We start from the raw sequence: 17919 nt of genomic DNA on the forward strand, positions 1-17919 counted from the left end.
CCCCTGCAGGTGGGGAGCCAGGGGCTCGAACCGGGATCCTTATGCCGGTCCTTGTGCTTTGCGCCACCTGCGCTTAACCCGTTGCGCTACAGCCCGACTCCCACTACATTTCTTAAACAGAGAAAGAATAACTACTATCTGGGAGAACTCACAAAGTACATATTTCTGCCAGTTGGATTTCAGCAGTAAAATTTAGTAGACGTCCTTCCTTATCCTCAAATTCTTTTTATCACACCTTTTTATTGTTTGATTAATTTATTTAATGAGATAAATATACAGAGAGATGAGAGCATCCATGGACTTCACTATTAAAGGCTCTACATACAATGAATTTGGGCTGTGCTGTTTCTCCACTTTCCCCTCCCCCCAACATCTATTTAAAATAAAAAGAATGAGAAAATTGGTCTAGAAGCGATGCAATCAAGAATGCTTGATGTCACAAAAATATGTAAATAAATTAAAATAGTTGATCAAAGCAATTAGAACAAGCATAACTGAAGAATATCTCCTTTCTCTGTTTTTATTTCTGAATTGGGTTAATAGAAGTATGTAGAATTTACCCAAGGTGACAACCTTCCTTACCAGAATGACAGGCTTAAGTTATAGTGAAGAATGAGCATTCCTTTGAAGACAGCTTTGACATTGGTATGCTTTTACTTGGGAATGAAATAATAAGTTTTTGGGGAGTCGGCTGTAGCGCATCGGGTTAAGCACAGGTGGCGCAAAGCACAAGGACCGGTGTAAGGATCCCGGTTCCACTTGCAGGGAGGTTGCTTCACATGCAGTGAAGCAGGTCTGCAGGTGTCTATCTTTCTCTCCCCCTCTGTCTTCCCCCACTTCTCTCCATTTCTCTCTGTCCTATCTTCTTCTTCTTCTTCTTCTAACGTTTGCCCTTCTTCCATAGCCAGTCAACAGCATCAGGTTGAGCCTGATGTAAAGTTTCGAGACCTCCTTTGAATCTGGAGAGGTGGCAGTCGTTGACTATGTGGGTCATAGTCTGTCTGTAGCCGCAGGGGCAGTTCGGGTTGTCTCTGGCTCCCCAGCGATGGAACGTAGCAGCGCACTGGCCATGGCCTGTTCGATAGCGATTGAGGAGGGCCCAATCATAACGTGCTAGGTCAAAGCCGGGTTGACGCTTGCAGGGATCTGTGATGAGGTGTTTGTTCTTTACCTCAGTTGACTGCCAACTCTGTTTCCAAGAGACTGGAACAGAGAAGTTCAGTGTAGGCATAACAACAACAATAATAATAATAACTACAACAATAAAAACAAGGGAAACAAAAGGGAATAAATAAATAATTAATAATAATAATAATAATAATAAGTTTTTGCAGATATCAGACCAAATAAGAATCTAGGTAAGATGCCAGCCTTGCTATCATTGGCAATGAACCTGCTGTGCTGTGTTCATATTCTAGCATTTTGTGAAAGTTAAGCCTTTCAAGCAAGGACATGGACTTTTAGCTGAAAGGATTTCTTGGCAAAGAATTAAAGATGCACTGCAACTTCTCCTCTCAGGTTTGGAAAGTTCTCAGAGCAGGAAACTGAGGAATATAGCTTTTATGTAAATTTGTGAAAGTGAGGGGTAGCCACTGTTGAAGAAATAAAGAGGAAGCTGAGTTTGGACAGACACCACTCTGATATATGTGCTGACAGGGATTGAACTCAGGACCTCATGCTTGAGAGGCTAATACTTCATCCACTGTGCCACCTCCTAGACCATGTCTACTTGAATTATATGCTGGCATAGTTATATTCACTCATACTAAAGTCTTTGGAAATATCTGAAATGCTCCTGCTTTCCTCCTAATTTATGGGCCCACATTATGACCCACTGAATCCTCCTTTTCTGGATGATTGTTCAAGCACCTGAGAGCCCCATTATCAGAGAACTGCCCATACATTCTCTCCCTCTGTCATATCCTCTGGCCTCTTTACACAAAGTGACATCTACATTCTTAATTCTTTTTGCAAAACTATCCCACTGTGGGCAGTGGTAATGCATGTCTTTCATTCCTAGCCCAGTTAGAAACAGATAATGTCTGGTCTGGGAAGGTCCCTCAGAGAAATCATGCCAGAAAGTTTAGCCAGTGGTCTAGGGAAAGGGAGAGAGAATACAGAACTTCCATCTGAGACAGTGAGAGAAAGAAAAAACCCAGTGCAGGTAGGAGGCTGAATGGTTTCATTCAGATAGTGATACCACAGCACAGGAGCTTCCTCCAATGACAAAGCACTTTCCATGCAGTGCTGAATGGTTCCAGATGGCATCATTGTTATTTTATTTTATTTTTTTATTTGTATTTATTTTTAATATTTATTTATTTATAAAATGGAAGTATTGACAAGACCATGGGATAAGAGGGGTACAATTCCATATAATTCCCACCACCAGAACTCTATCCAATCCCCTGGCTTGAAAGCTTTCCTATTCTTAGGGGCCGGGTAGTGGTGTACCTGGCTGAGCGCACATGTTACAATGCACAAGTACCCTGGTTCGAGCCCCCAGACCGCACCTGCAGGGGGGAGACTTCACAAGTGGTGAAGCAGGGCTGCAGGAGTCTCTGTCTATCTCCCTATCTAGATAAAGATAATTAAAAAATAAAATTAAAATAAAATAAGAAAAAATAATAAGAAAAAAAGAAATCTTTCCTATTCTTTGTCCCTCTGAGAGTATGGATTCAGGGTCATTATGAGGTACAGAAGGTGGGAGGTCTGGTTTCTGTAATTGCTTCCTTGCTGAACATGGGCATTGGCAGTTTGATCCATACTCCCAGACTGTCTCTCTCCCTAGTGGGGTAGGGATCTGGGGAGGTGGGGCTCCAGGACATTTTGGTTGGGTGATCTGCCCAAGGAAGTCAGGTTGGCATCATGATAGCATCTGAACCTGGTGGCTGAAAAAGAGTTAAGATACAAGGCAGAACAAATTGTTGACTAGGCATCATTGGTTTTAAAACTGTTTGATTTTGTGGAAATGTTATGCATGTACAAACTATTGTATTTCACTGTCAGCTATAAACCACTAATCGCCCAATAAAGAAATTTTAAAAAAAGAACTCTGTTTGGTCCTGGGCTAGAGATGTAGTGCATAGGCTTGTAGCCAAGGTTTGAGTCCTGGCACTGCATGGAAAGTGCTTTGTCATTGGAGGAAGCTCCTGTGCTGTGGTATGAATGAAAAATCAGCCCGAAGCAGTGAAATTATTCATGTGCAAGACCCCGGCTCTACACACACACACACACACACACACACACACACACACACTCACACACACACACACACACACACACAACACACTCACACACACACACACACACACACACGGTTCTTCTGACAAAGACAGCTTTAGGGTTGTACGCTCAGACACCTCATTATTTCAAAGTAGCAACAGAGAGAACCTACAAAAAGAAGTCATACAATACCAAGAAACATGGAAGTGGAAGGAGGGAACCCAAACTCAGAGCCAGGCTGCCTTCTGAAAGCTGGGTCACCTGGAGAAACTGAACACGGAGAAGGATGTCAGGAAATTCAGAAGCTCTGACTGGGCTTCATCTTTAATCCAATACTTTGAAAACTATTTTTAAAAATGATAACTCTAGGAGCTGGGTGCTGGCACACCTGGTTGAGTGCACATGTTACAATGTGCAAGAACCTGAGTTGGAACCCCCCCTTCCTGTCCCCACCTGCAGCTCACTTCTCCATGTGTGTCTCTCCTGCAGCTGCATGCTCAGTCAAAGAAGAAGGTCTTCCCAGAATAGAGACAGACCAGTCTTCTGTTGAGGGTAAAGGAGTAGCTGCACTCTCCTGCTAGAGCCTCCAAACAAGCTTTCAAGTGTTTTGAAGTCCTAGGTTCAATCCCCAGCACCACTATAAACCAGAGCAGGGCTCTCTCAATAAAAATAATAATCATATACTTAAAGAAATATGTACACACTTGAAGAAATCAGTCAATGAGTAAGAAGGATTAAATTTTGTCAAACAAAAGAAAGAAGACAAGGGGGGCCAGGCAGTGGTCCCACTTGGTTGAGCGCACACATTACAGTGTGCAAAGACCCAGGTTCAAGCCCTTGGTCCCCACCTGCAGTGAGGAAAGCTTCACAAGTGGTGAAGCAGTGTCACGGGTGTCTCTCTCTCTGTCTCTCTCTCTCTATCTCTCCCCCATCCCTTTCAATTTCTCTCTGTCTTTATCCAATAACAAATAAAGATTAAAAAGATTTAAATATAAAAAAAGAAAGAAGACAGAAGCAGTACACAGGAGAACATGGGACTCAGCCAGATTCTTCTTCTAGTGTTTGCCCTTCTTCCATAGCCAGTCAACAGTGTCAGGTTGAAAGCTGTCAGGAGGTGCTTGTTGCTGGCTTTGAAAGTGACTGGGATCCATGTGGATTCAGTCGGCTAGGAAGGATCGTCAGTTTCCCCAATGAATGGGTACTCACGGGATGCACCACGAGAAGGTCAATCCAATGCATCCCACTCAGCCAGATGAAAAGAGAAAGCTCGAGTGCTCTTAGCAAGCACAAGAGAAGCCATTATGAGACACAGATTTCACAAACCTAATTCATGAACATGCCATCTTGGTGAATCAGCAAAACTGGCTCTTACAGATTCCTGAGGGAAGTTTATTGGTAAGTTTCTCTGTGGAAGAAAAGGTCACCAGTCATCAGAATCAGACATGGAGACTCTCCTCTAGTTTTATGTGCTTATAGATAGACTCACATGTGCTGAGTGGCTTAAGCAACAGTTATTTGGTGTAGGCGTCAAAGTTCTCAGAAGCATTTCAATAAGGTTAAACAGGTTAATTCAACAGGTAGGTAGAGTATGGCATGTTCCATACAAGGAAGCACCATGCAGCTATGCAGGACTGAAGGTTATCTTGTCAAAATGAGTTGGACAACTTTCCAAGATATGTATTTCCTTTATTTTATTTTATTTTATTTAAGAAAGAATTAATTAACAAAACCATAAGGTAGGAGGGGTATAACTCCACACAATTCCCACCACCCAATCTCCATAACCCACCCCCCTCCAAGATATGTATTTTCAAGGGCAAAGAGGCAATCTGAGGAACACAGTTTACAGTAAGCATGTAGTTTAAACAATGTGAAGATGTAACGTGTGTATGTGTATATAGTATGTAGATAATTATTGGTACATAAATATATGTTTATGCACATCACATCTTTTATAGAAAATTGTACCAGGGTATTAAGAAGAGAACCAATAGCTAGGAGACACAGGTGGGCTACAGAGGTAACATATTTCTGTGAACCAGTTTGTAGCTTTTGAATTTTAGACCATTAATCAAAAAGAGTCAAAGTTTTCCTTTGCTGAGGGATGAAGATGTTATATAATCAAAGAGAAAATTAATAAACTGGAAAATGGCTCTTATGAATTCACCCTGACATTAGAGTAAAGCAAAAAGAGAAAGAACAAAGCCAAATAAGTGGCATTTGAGCTATATGGAAATATTTATCAAAATAAATATTTATCAAAATAAATTCACAAAGTCCAGGCTGGGGAGATAGCATAATAGTTGTGCAAAAGACTTTCAAGTCTGAGGCTCTGAGGTTCCAGGTTCAATACCCAGTACATACCACAAGCCAGAGTTGAGCAGTTCTCTAATCAAGATACACACACAGGGCCGGATGATAGTGCACTGGGTTAAGCACACATGGAATGAAGAAGATACACACACACACACACACACACACACACACACACACACCACAAGTTGCATCATCCTAAGAAAGTAGCAGTATGGGGGAAGAAGCAATATTTGAGGAAATGATGATTCAAAATATTCTGGTAGTGGAAAACTGAGAAATGTTACACACATCAAAACTACTATATTTTACTGTTGACTCTAGCCACTAATCCCCCCAATAAAGAAAAAATATATTCTGGTATTGAGGCTAGGGAGACAGTATAATGATTATGCAAAAAGAGTTTAGTGCCTGAGGCTCCAACATCTCAGATTCAATCCCCATCTACCATCACCAGCATAAGGCCTGAGCAGTACTCTTGTGAAAAAAAAAAAACTAAATTAAATTAATTTAAATAATTCAGCATTGAATGTGTGAGCACTTTAACTGAAAACATAGCATAAAGTATTTCATTAAGAAGGAAAAATTAAAACAAATACATACTTGAATACATTCAAGTACAACTGGAGAAAATTAGCAGGAATATCTAAAACTATGAAAGGAAAAACACCAAAGTGCCAAAATACGGCAAGGGGTAGGGGGAATGAGAAAAATTAATACAGGTTGAATTCTCATCAGCCACAATCAAAGCCAGAGAAACAGAAATCTCACCCTGGGACTTTCTACTCCCAATAAACTTGGTCATACTTCCAGGCAGAATTTCTATCTCTTGGTATATACTCACAGAAGCCTCTGCCATGTGTACAATGTGATGCATATGAGTGCAGGCACTGGACATAATTTGTTCGGTAGCAAAATTGAAAAACAAACAAATTACATATTCATACAAAAAACTAATGAATAATGATGTGTTGAAAATAACCTACTACCACACATTCAAAATGAGCTGGATTTAATGATTTGAAACTGACAATGTAAGAAAACTGAAGGGGCCAAGTGGTGGCATACCTGGTTTAGCGCACCTGTTACAATAAGCAAGGACCTTCCAAAGGGCCTGTGGCTATACTAGTTTTTTTTCCCCTGAGCCTGAAATCTGATATACAGGCGGATCCAAGTTATTGTCTGGGGAGATGATATCATGACTGGAAAAGGAACAGAAAGCTGGATCAGGGAAGAGAGTAGCTCCCTAAAATGGGAAAGGTATATTAATATTGTTGACTGAAAACCCCATCAATTTGATTTGGTCCGGGGCCCATATTCAGCTTAGGAGCCTATGTGACCTCTGCATCCCTCTAGATCTGAGCTCACATTCTGTGGTCATGAGTAGGAACATTCCAAGCTGCCCCAATATCGACCCATTTTCCTCAGGTGTAGCATTGAGTATGTTGTCCATCCTCCCTTCAGAGGATGGAACATTCTCTACCATTGTTGATCCAAGTTGAGGCCAAGGTCCTATGGGGGGGCCCACAAAGGGGTCTATTTTGTTGTTCCTGATAGAGATGATAGGTAACAAGACAAGAGGGGTTTATTTGAGGCCTAGGCCCATCATGTCTGTTTGGGAATCTCAGGAATCTTTCCAACTCTTCATCTGCACTATTCCAGCCTTTAAGTTCATGATTGATCAACAATTTGTTTGGCTTTGTATTTTAACTCTCTTTTCAGCCACCAGGTTCCAGATGCTAGCAGGATGCCAACCAGACTTCCCTGGACAGACAACCCTACCAATGTGTCCTGCAGCTCCGCTTCCCCAGAGCCCCATCCTACTAGGGAAAAAGAGAGGCAGGCTGGGAGTATGGATCTACCTGTCAACGCCCATTTTCAGTGGGGAAGCAATTACAGAAGCCAGACCTTCAACCTTCTACATCCCACAAGGACCTTGGGTCCATATTCCCAGAGGGTTAAAGAATAGGAATGCTATTAGTAGAGGGGATGGGATATAGAGTTCTGGTGGTGGGAATTGTGTAGAGTTGTAACCCTCTTATCCTATGGTTTTGTCAATGTTTCCTTTTTATTAAAAAAAAAACAAAACAATAAGCAAGGCCCTGGGTTCGAGCCCCCAGTCTCCACCTGAACAGGGAAAGCTTTGCAAGTGGTGAAGCAGTTCTGCAGATGCCTCTCTTCCTCTCTACCTCCCCCTCTCCTCTCAATTTCTGGCTGTCTCTATCAAATAATAAACAAAGGTTAAAAAATTGTGATATATATATACATACATATATATATATTTTTTTTAAGTACCGAAACAAACAGCAAAAGATTGATTTGCTATAGCAGTGGTAATTACAGGGGTGATCTTTGAATTATGTTCTGTGTGTGTGTATGTGTGTGTGTTCATGAGTGTAAAATGTTGCAAGAAAGCAACTTAAATGTCTTTTCAGGGCAGGGGTATAGATTGACATGCCAACACCCATGTCCAGTGGAGAAGCAATTACAGAAGCCAAAACTCCCACCTTCTGCATTCCATAAAGAATTTTGGTCCTTATTCCTAATGGGGGAGAAATGATATGGGAAGATGACCAGAGGGTTCTGAACTCCAACTCCATCAGGACTCAGAGAGAGAGGAAAAAAAATAAGAACATTCAGGAATAGCAATAGGTATTGATGTGCCTTAGAAAGGAAGAGAAGGCAGAACTATAGAAAATATGGACAAAAATAGATGGTAGATAAATAGGTAGATAGATAGATAGATAGATAGATAGATAGATAGATAGGGAAATAATAGTCAGGGAGCCAGGCGGTAGCGCATTGAGTTGAGTACACATGGTGCTAAGTGCAAGGACCCATGTAAGGATCCCGGTTCGAGCCCCTGGCTCTCCACCTGCAGGGGAGTTGCTTCGCAGCCAGTGAAGCAGATCTGCAGGTGTCTATCTTTCTCTCCCCCTCTTTGTCTTCCCCTCCTCTCTCCATTTCTCTCTGTCCTATCCAATGACAGCAACAACAACAATAGTAATAACCACAACGATAAAAAAAAAAAAAAAACAAAGGCAACAAAAGAGGAACAAATTGTCTCCAGGAGCAGTGGATTTGTGGTACAGGCACTGAGCCCTGGCAATAACCCTGGAGGCAAAAAAAAAAAAAAAAGAAAGAAAGAAAGAATAGTCAACCCATATCTGTGACCTTGGGAGAACTACTGCAGTTTCCAATAGAGGGAATGAAGACACAGAACTCTGGTGGTGGGAAAGGTGTGGAGTTATATCCCTGTTATCTCATAATTTTGTAAATCAATATTAAATCACTAATAAAAAATAAAATATATTTTAAAAATTCAATGTCCTGTCAAGCTAGGGTTCTGTCAGGTGAAGAGAACTGTGCACAACCATCTAACATGGGCATTCTGTCACCATGACACATCACAGAGGAGTGATGTAACAGAAGGGCCCAATGCCTCTCATGACATGCTTATTTACAGTCTCTCCTTTGAAAGGGAAACACCTGCGAGAAAGAAGACAAAAGTCCACATTGTCCAGTATGCTTCCCACCAAATAGAGAAGAGACAAACGAGTAACCTTCTTCCTCCTGCTAATTCTTTATTACTCACTGGGGGAGTGGGGAATGAGTGAAAGACCAAGGTCCAGAAGGAAGGCCAGGTATTCTGTGGGGAGCTCTGAAGAGGCCAGCAGCAGCGTCAGCATGCACGGCATGCTCCCAGAGCCCAGGAACTCTGACTCTGACAGGTGCACACCTCTGTAAGTGCTTAAGCAGCTGCCCTGTGTGCTGACTTAGTAGCTTGTATTGGAAATACAATGGGGTAGTTAGAAAGCCTTGTTTTTCTTTATATTTTCAGACAAATACAGAGAGGCAGAGGAAAAGGGAAAGCATCTAGAGCACCAAAGCTTCTTTCAGTGTGGTGGGGGCCAGGTTCGAACCTGGGTAGACTATAAGGCAAAAAGAGAGACAACAGCTTTAGTACTGCTTCACTGCTCCCAAAGCTTCCCCTGCTTTAGATGGGGACCAGGGGCTTGAACCTGGGTCCTTGTGCACTGTAACATGTGCATTCAAGTGGGTGTGCCACCACCCAGCCCCTTTTCTTTTCCCTCCCTTCCCTTTTTTGTTCTTTCTTCTTTTCCTTCCTTCCCTCCTTTCTTCCTTCCTTCCTTCCTTCCTTCCATCCTTCCTTCCTTTCTTGCCTTCATTCTTTCGAGAATTATTCTGCTTCCTTTCCTTTTCAGTTTTCTATTATATGCTATGTCAGTGGTGTTGGATCAACTATAGAGGACTATGGGAAGGATAATGAAAAAGAAGTCATCCTTTGTAAAAGAGTGAAGCTTAGCAGGAGCAAAATATCTAATGGACAAATTTACAGATTATGCTCTTTTTTCATTCATAGTCCAAGCTTGTCCTGTCTCTGGTTGGCAAAGCTTAGAACCATGGTTAGGACTCCCGAGCCAGACTGGCATTAATTACATGCTGGGTTGAGAATGAACTAACTGTTCTGCTACTGGGTATATGTTTTAAGCTCATGACTGGGTTTCTTCTCTAAGAAGAACTTGTGCAGAAACTTCCTGCAGAGAGACTGAAGAGAGAGGACAAGTAGTGGCACACTTGGTGTAACACACATGTTACAATGTACAAGGACCTGGGTTCAAGCCCCTGGTCCCCACCTGCAGGGGGAAAGCTTTGCAAGTGGTGAAGTAGGGATGCAGGTGTCTCTCTTTCTCTCTCCCTCTCAGTCTCCTCCTACTCTCTCGATTTCTGGCTGTCTTTATCCAATAAAGATAATAAAAATATTAAGAGAGAGAAGTTCTGCCCTCTTCTGGGAGCCAATGACCCAAGCCTCTTCACCTACTTGCCACCTTGAAACCTCTTCTGGGAAATCCAAAATTGAAAAGTAATAAAAGAACCATCCCAGCAGTAACAGAAAAGAGTTTGCACAGAAACCAAACTCACTAAAGATGCTGGGAGTGCCACAAAGTCATCTTAGAAGAAGAAAGCACTTTCCCATCACAATCACCAGTATCAGGGCTTATTCAGAAGGCAAGGACAGTATTGTAGAAGTTGGGTAAAGGGCAGGAGCCAGCTGGCCAGTATATGCATCACAAAGCCTAGCGAGCCTCTGGCTACTGCAGGAAAGGAGTTTTCCTTTAATTCAGCCCCTCAGGAGGGCTCTTGGGGGCTACAGTTGACCTTCAGACAATGGACCCAACTCCCCCTGTTCCTTGACCAGTGATGTTTAAAGGAGGCCAGTGGTTTTGAGATTCATGTCTCTGAAGCAGAGATCTGAGCAAAACCTATTCTGAATTACTTTGGGCACCATATCACAATAACCAAAGGCCATGAATAAGCATGATTGCTTTTTTTTTTCTTTAATTTAGATTTTTTTAAAAGAAATTTTTGCCACCAAGGTTATCAGTGGAGCTCTGTGCCTGCATAACAAATCCATTGCTTCTAGCAGTCTTTTCTCCTTTTTAAAATAGAGGCAGAAATTGAAGGAGGGGGTTGAGAGGCTGACAGAGAAATAGAGACACCTGCAGCACTGCTTCGTGCTCGTGAAGCTTCCGCCCTGCAGGTAGGGACTGAGGGCTTGAACCCAGATACTTTCATGTGGTAATATGTGCACTCTACCAGGTGTGCCACTGCCCAGCCTCTTAAGGTAGCTTCTTTACTCATTGTTCATAGGCACAGAATTAGAAATTATGCCCCTCAGTTGACAGAGATGAGTGGGAAACCAAAGCCCAAACTGTTGAGGTGACTGGTTGAAACCTTTGGACCAGCAGCTTTTCCTGAGCTGTCAGCCAGTGCTTTGATTAGATCAAGCTGCTGACTGTAATGAGTGATCCACTTTTATCTGCCTTCTCATCTGCTTTAGGTAGAAGGTTTTAGTTTACTAATGTGGAGCACTTCATCCAGAAACTCAAAGCCAGGGTCAGGAGGGTAGCATATCCTGTTAAGTGCACATAGGACAAATCACAAGGACCGGTGCAAGGATCCTGGTTCCAGGCCCCACTTCCCCACCTGTAGGGAGGTCGCTTCACAAGTGGAGAAGCAGGTCTGCAGGTGTCTATCTTTCTCTCCCCCTCTCTATCTCCCTCTCCTCTCTTGATTTCTCTCTGTTATATCCAATTAAGAAAAAAAAAAAAAACAGAAAAAAATGACCTCCAGGAGCAGTGGATCCATAGTGCAGGCACCGAGCCCCAGCAATAACCTCAAAGGGGGAAAAACAAACTCATAGCATTCCATCCTAGTCTGACCAAGATTAGACTAAAAAAGCCTTAATATTTTTTTCCATTACAGAGTAGGGTATGAAAAGTTGTCAAGTCCAGCATCTGTGGCAGAATGTGCAGAATATGCCCATGTCCTGTGACCCACAAGTCCTCTGACACTCTCTTCATACACAAAAAGGACATAGGCAGGCATTATCAAAAAACACAAGAACATGCATAGCAACATCATTTATAAAAACATACTAGCAGGGTTTATCATAGTCCCTGTACTTGCCCACACTGGGGTGGGCACCCCCATATTCAGCTCAGGGTGGAATACTCTACAGCAAGGGAATGAACGAGGTATAACCACAGCACGTGGGGATGGGAATGCCTCCCACATACTCGATCCTGCTTATACGTGATCAAGACCATGCAGGTCTAGTAGATGGGAACAAAAATCTCTTAGAGGTGAGAAGTGCAGGATCTGATGGGATGACACCAGCTGGTGCTCACCAGTTGAGGATATTCAAAGTGTTCAAGGTGGGGTCATGCAGACAGGCTCACTTTGGTGAAGGGCCATTGAATAGTTCAGCTGTGACTTTTTCTTTTTCTGTTACAGTGTGTTATATGCAATAAAAAATGGAGGGAGGTTATGATTGTGTTAAATAAATTTTCAATAATATGTTTATTTGATAGTAATAGAGAGAAATTGGAAGGAAAGTAGGAAGAAGGAAAGAGAAAAGGAGACACCTGCAGCAGTGCTTCACTGCGAGTGAAGCATCCCTCCTGCAGGTGGGCACTGGGGACTTGTACCTGAGTCCTTGTGCATGTGTGTTTAACCAGATATGCTACCGTCCAGCTCCTACTTTAAAGAACTTTAGGGGCCAGGTGATGGTGCACCTGGTTAAGCGCAAACATTACAGTGTGCAAGGTCCCCACCTGCAGGGGAAAAGCTTCACAAGAGGTGAAGCAGGGCTGCAGGTGTCTCTGTCTCTCTCCTCCTCTTAATTTCTGTCTCTATCCAATAATAAATATATATATAATATAATTAAAAAAGAATTTTATTCTGATAGTTGTTAACTACTATAGTTCTTTAGCTTAATATCTAATTTGGGCAAAATCAGATACTTTTTCAGTTCATTCTTTGTCCAGAATTTCAGAACAACTCTTGCTTTCTTCTCCATAATCATTATAGGCATGAAAAGACACATACATATATACAGCATATAAAAGTCACCTTACAGTAATGTGTGTGAGAGTAAAGGATATATCTTTCCCTTACTACATATAACTATATATATCCATATATATAACTCTGGAAATTATTTTCCTTCAATTGGGAATTACATTAATTCACAGACTCAATCCAGAGCAAGCAAGTTGTTTGTCTGGTTTTGGTAGTAAGTTTAAAATTCAAATCAAAGACTAATGGTGATTTGTTTTCAATGCTTTTTTTTTTTTTTCTTGTTTTTAGGTTAACTCGATCCAGGAAGATTATCATAAGTGTGATGTTTACACTGACTTTTCTTTTTGTAGGTGAGTCCTACTAAGTCACGGTTCTTCCAGCCAATTTTCAGGGTGTGTCTGTGTGGAGAGTGAGCTCAGTAGTGTGACTCACATTTATAAATAAAAGCTACAGAAAGCAGAGGAAGTGAGAATGTGTTCCTGGAACATACTTTTTGTTTAGTGTTTTTATTATAATAGGAATATAGACCTCATTATTAAAGACTACAAAGAACTTTTTCTCCCCCCAAGCATGAGGGTTTAAATTCACTGTAATCACTTTAAATAATCCTTTGTGTTTTTATTTATTTATTTATTTCATATATTTATTTATTTATTATTCATTTCTATAGTCCTGACTTCACTTCCTTTCTAAGCTTTGTGTTTTTATTACAAAAACAGACAGTTGGCCTTTTCTAAATCTGCCTAACTCAGCTTGGGAGACTTTGACAAAAAGTCTGATATATTCCAGATTCTTTCAAAAATGTTTTTTATTTATTTACTTATTTATTAGATAGAGAGAAATTGAGATAGACAGGAAGACAGAGACACCTAAAGCATTCCTTCCCTGCTTCTGAAGCTTTCCCCCTGCAGGTGGGGACTGGTGGATTGAACCTGGGTCCTTGCACATGGTAATGTGCATCTGCTCAACCAGGGGCACCACCACCCAAACCCTCACTGAAGATTCTTGAAGAAGTAACCATGCATGTGTGACCTGTATCTTTCTGACTGCCAAACACACAGACCACAAGCCCTAATATTTAAAAGAAATGGTTATTCAGAGTACACATTAAAACAAGGTTTCAACCTAGTATTATCATGATATGCTGTTTAATGATACACTAATATTTTGGTTGCCATTTAAAAAAAAATAAATGCTAGTGTGCACAGCAACTATGGGATCTTCTGGCCACTCAAGCCTGAGTCCTGCTCCTCTTGTTAGCTGCCTTAGTGGGCTAGTGACAGTCTTGTGTTGACAGGTTCTTATGCTACACCCTTGAAATTCCACCCACCCATATCCACAAATGAAAACTAGAAGATCGTATTATAGTTTTATTTCTAATTTTTTATTCCACCAGTGGTATCATTTGGGCTCAAGTGCCTGTCACTCTGAAGAAAGTTTCATTCTTCCCCATTTAGTTGTCTGATTTCCCCAATGCCATTCATAAAGAGTCACTTCTTTATCCACTATATATTCCTGATTCCTTTGTCATATGTTAATCAACCACATATGTATGGGTTCATTCTTGAGCTGTCTATTGTATTCCATTGATCTGTGTCTATCTTATACTAAATCATATTGATTTGATTTGAATTTCTATACTAATAATCTATCAAAAAGAAAATATTTTTAATAATCCAATCTACAGTCACACCAAAAAGAACAAAATAACTAGGGATAAATTTAACCAAAAATGTGAAAGACTTGTGCACTGAAAGCTTTAATATACTAATAAAAGAAATGGACACAAATAAGTTGATAGATATCACATGCCAAAGAGTCAAAAGAATTAGTACCATTAATATGTCCACACTGGCTAAAAAAAAATCTACGGACAATGTAATCCTTACGAGATCGGGTGTGTTCAGGGTGGTATGGCCGTAGACACTTAATGTAATCCTTATCCTTGTTTTGGGGTGTCTTAACTTCACCTTTGCAGATTCCAAACTACACAATCAACTGGTCACCCTAACAAACTGCTTGGATTAGATTTCAGAGAGAGAAAAAAAAGCTGTCAGTCTCTGCCAGTTTCTTAAATATTTATTTATTCCCTTTTGTTGCGCTTGTTGTTTTTTTATTGTTTTTGTTATTAATGTCGTTGTTGTTGGATAGGACAGAGAGAAATGGAGAGAGGAAGGGAAGGCAGAGAGAGGGAGATAAAGATAGACACCTGCAGACCTGCTTGACCACTTCTGAAGCGACTCCCCTGCAGGTGAGGAGCTCAAACCAGGATTTTTTTTAACTCTGGTCCTTGTGCTTTGTGCCACCGGCACTTAACCTGCTGCGCTACTGCCCGCCTCCCAACCTGCCAGTTTCTTATATATTGAACACCCATTACTGCCATTTTCCATACTGTCACCAAGGATCTAATATTCTTTTTTTTAAATAATTTATTTCTTTATTGCGGAATTAATGCTTTACATTCAACAGTAAATACAATAGTTTGTACATGCATAACATTCCCCAGATTCCCATTTAACAATACAACCCCCACTATTTCATTCATCATTTTTCATGGACCTGTATTCTCCCCACCCACCCACCCCCCCCAGAGTCTTTTACTTTGGTGTAATACTCCAATTCCATTTCAGGTTCGACTTGTGTTTTCTTTTCTAATCTTGTTTTTCAACTTCGGCCTGAGAGTAAGATCATCCCATATTCATCCTTCTGTTGCTGACTTATTTCACTCAACATGATTTTTTCAAGGTCCATCCAAGATGGGCTGAAAACGGTGAAGTCACCATTTTTTACAGCTGAGTAGCATTCCATTGTGTATATAGACCACAACTTGCTCAGCCACTCATCTGTTGTCTTTTCAAGACAGTCTATTCTCCATGCTTAAAGAATTTCCAATTAGTGCATGTGAAATATCTTAACATGTTTTCAGATAACCTCTTTAATCAGAGTTGGTCTTTTTTTTTTTTTAAACAGGACTTAGGAATCACAGGTGGCCCAGAGAAACCGAATTTCTTCAGAAATCCAGACATATTTGTAACCTATTTGCAGAATATGGCTCAAGGCTTTATAGCTACCAGGTTATGTTTTGTTGAATCATTTTTCATTGTCACTGGTTTAAAACTTAACATGCTACAGGGCAAGTCTAGCTTGAAGTATGATATCTTTGTTTTACATGAGGCTAACAGAAAAAAAAAAGTAAGAACTGGTGGTCTGGGAGGTGGTGCAGTGGATAAAGCATTGAACTCTCAAGCACAAGGCCCTGGGTCTGATTGCTGGCAGCACATTTACCAGAGTGATGTCTAATTTCTTTCTCCTTTCTCTCTTTCTCCCTTCCTATCTTTCTCAATGATAACTAAAAAATAATTAAAACAAAATTAAACCTAAAAAATGTAGGAACTGGAGTTCTATTGAATGGTTTTATAGTTAAGAGTTCTCTAAAGAATCTGGTGCTGGCAGGCTCCTGTAACAGACCAAATGTTTGTGGCCTTGCCCCCCCTAAACTCCCCCCACATACCTTTTGATTTCTCCCTGTTGGAATGGTAGTTTCTATTCCATATCTAGCTCACCATTGTATTTTTTAAGTATAAAATTTGATTTATTTTCATACTTTCATATCTTGAAGGGAATATATTTTATGATAAATTGTTCCTGTTTTTACCCATACTTCCTTTTAAAAATAGTTATTTGATAGAGACAGACAGAGAAAAATTGAGAGGGCAAGGGAGAGATAGAAAGGGAGAATGAGAGATGCCTGCAGAACTGCTTCACTGCTTGTGAAGCTTCCCTCCTGCAGGTAGGGAGTGGGGGCTTGAACCCAGGTCCTTGGGCATTGTAACATGCACTCTTACCAGGGGTGCCACTGCCTATCCCTCCCTCAACTCACATCTTCGTCACTCTGGTAGATGTGCTGCCAGATATTAAACTCAGGACCTCATGCTTGAGAACCCAGTGCTTTGTCCACCACCTCCTGAACCACGAAAAATTGTATTTTGCATGAAAAACTACCTTAATTTTAATGCATCTTGCCTAGTGACAAAGAGAAATAGAGAGGGTATAAGGAAATAGGGAGGGAAGGAAAAAAAGAGAGACACCTGAAGTGCTCAACCAGATGTGCTACCACCCGGCATCCAAACTGCATCCCATGCCGTGTCCACCCTGTGCTCTCACTTCCAAAGACCAGAGAGGACAAAAACATCAGGAGCCACAGTCACTGGTCCTGGGAATAATGGACAGACCAGCAGTCCCTACCCAGCTGGTGACTTAGCTGACACTGAACCCAACAGTCTGAACCACTAGCTGCCATACACTAAAGACATGGCTTAACTGTCACGGCACAGTCTCAGAAAGTGTGACAATCCCTGTTACAAAGAAATGCTTATAATTAATTAGCTTATGTCTAAAACCCTGTCAAAATAGTCAAAATTCAGTCTGCAGTCATGGTTTCCTCCAGGATTCATCTGCATAAAATCCCAGCATAAAATTAGATAACTGATGAAGATTCAAGAAAGGAAGGAGAAGACAGAGAAGGATGAGGAGGAGGAGACAAAGGAGGAGACAAAGGAGGAGGGAGAAGGGAGGAGGGAGAGGAAGAGGAAGGAGGAGGAGGAGAAGGAGAAGGAGAAGGAGAAGGAGAAGGAGAAGGAGAAGGAGAAGAAGAAGAAGAAGAAGAAGAAGAAGAAGAAGAAGAAGAAGAAGAAGAAGAAGAAAGGAATTGGCTATTTGCTAAAACTTGCATTTTCCCAGCTCAAGCAACTTGGACAGAAAACGTCACAGTTCAGTTCACATTCTAAAAAAAACAAACAAAACCTTCCCACAAACTGTCATTCTGCCCACTGCTCTTTTATTATTATTTTTATTTGTTTATAAAAAGGAAACACTGACAAAAACCATAGAGTAAGAGGGATACAACTCCACACAATTCCCACCACCAGAACTCTGTATCCCATCCCCTGCTCTGATAGTTTTCCTATTCTACTCTTTTTTTTTTTTTCCTCCAGG

At 41.1% G+C, this 17919-nt stretch overlaps 1 protein-coding gene across 4 annotated transcripts in view; it reads left to right on the forward strand.

Annotated features, from left to right (window-relative positions):
• The first annotated feature begins 9013 nt into the window (after positions 1-9013).
• SUN3 (Sad1 and UNC84 domain containing 3) overlaps positions 9014-17919 on the forward strand; it is a 46611-nt gene continuing 37705 nt past the window's right edge. For 2 of the 4 annotated variants that reach the window (XM_060171555.1, XM_060171556.1), the window contains exons 1-3: positions 9014-9281; positions 13213-13274; positions 15895-15998. In XM_060171555.1, the coding sequence (XP_060027538.1) occupies positions 9148-9281; positions 13213-13274; positions 15895-15998 (300 nt within the window). In that variant the 5' untranslated portion in view covers positions 9014-9147. The remainder of the gene's footprint in view (positions 9282-13212; positions 13275-15894; positions 15999-17919) is intronic. The other 2 variants (XM_007524554.2, XM_060171557.1) reach the window with 2 other exon arrangements.

This window comes from Erinaceus europaeus, chromosome 14 (assembly GCF_950295315.1).
Source record: "Erinaceus europaeus chromosome 14, mEriEur2.1, whole genome shotgun sequence".
In the NCBI taxonomy this organism is placed as follows: Eukaryota; Metazoa; Chordata; class Mammalia; order Eulipotyphla; family Erinaceidae; genus Erinaceus; species Erinaceus europaeus.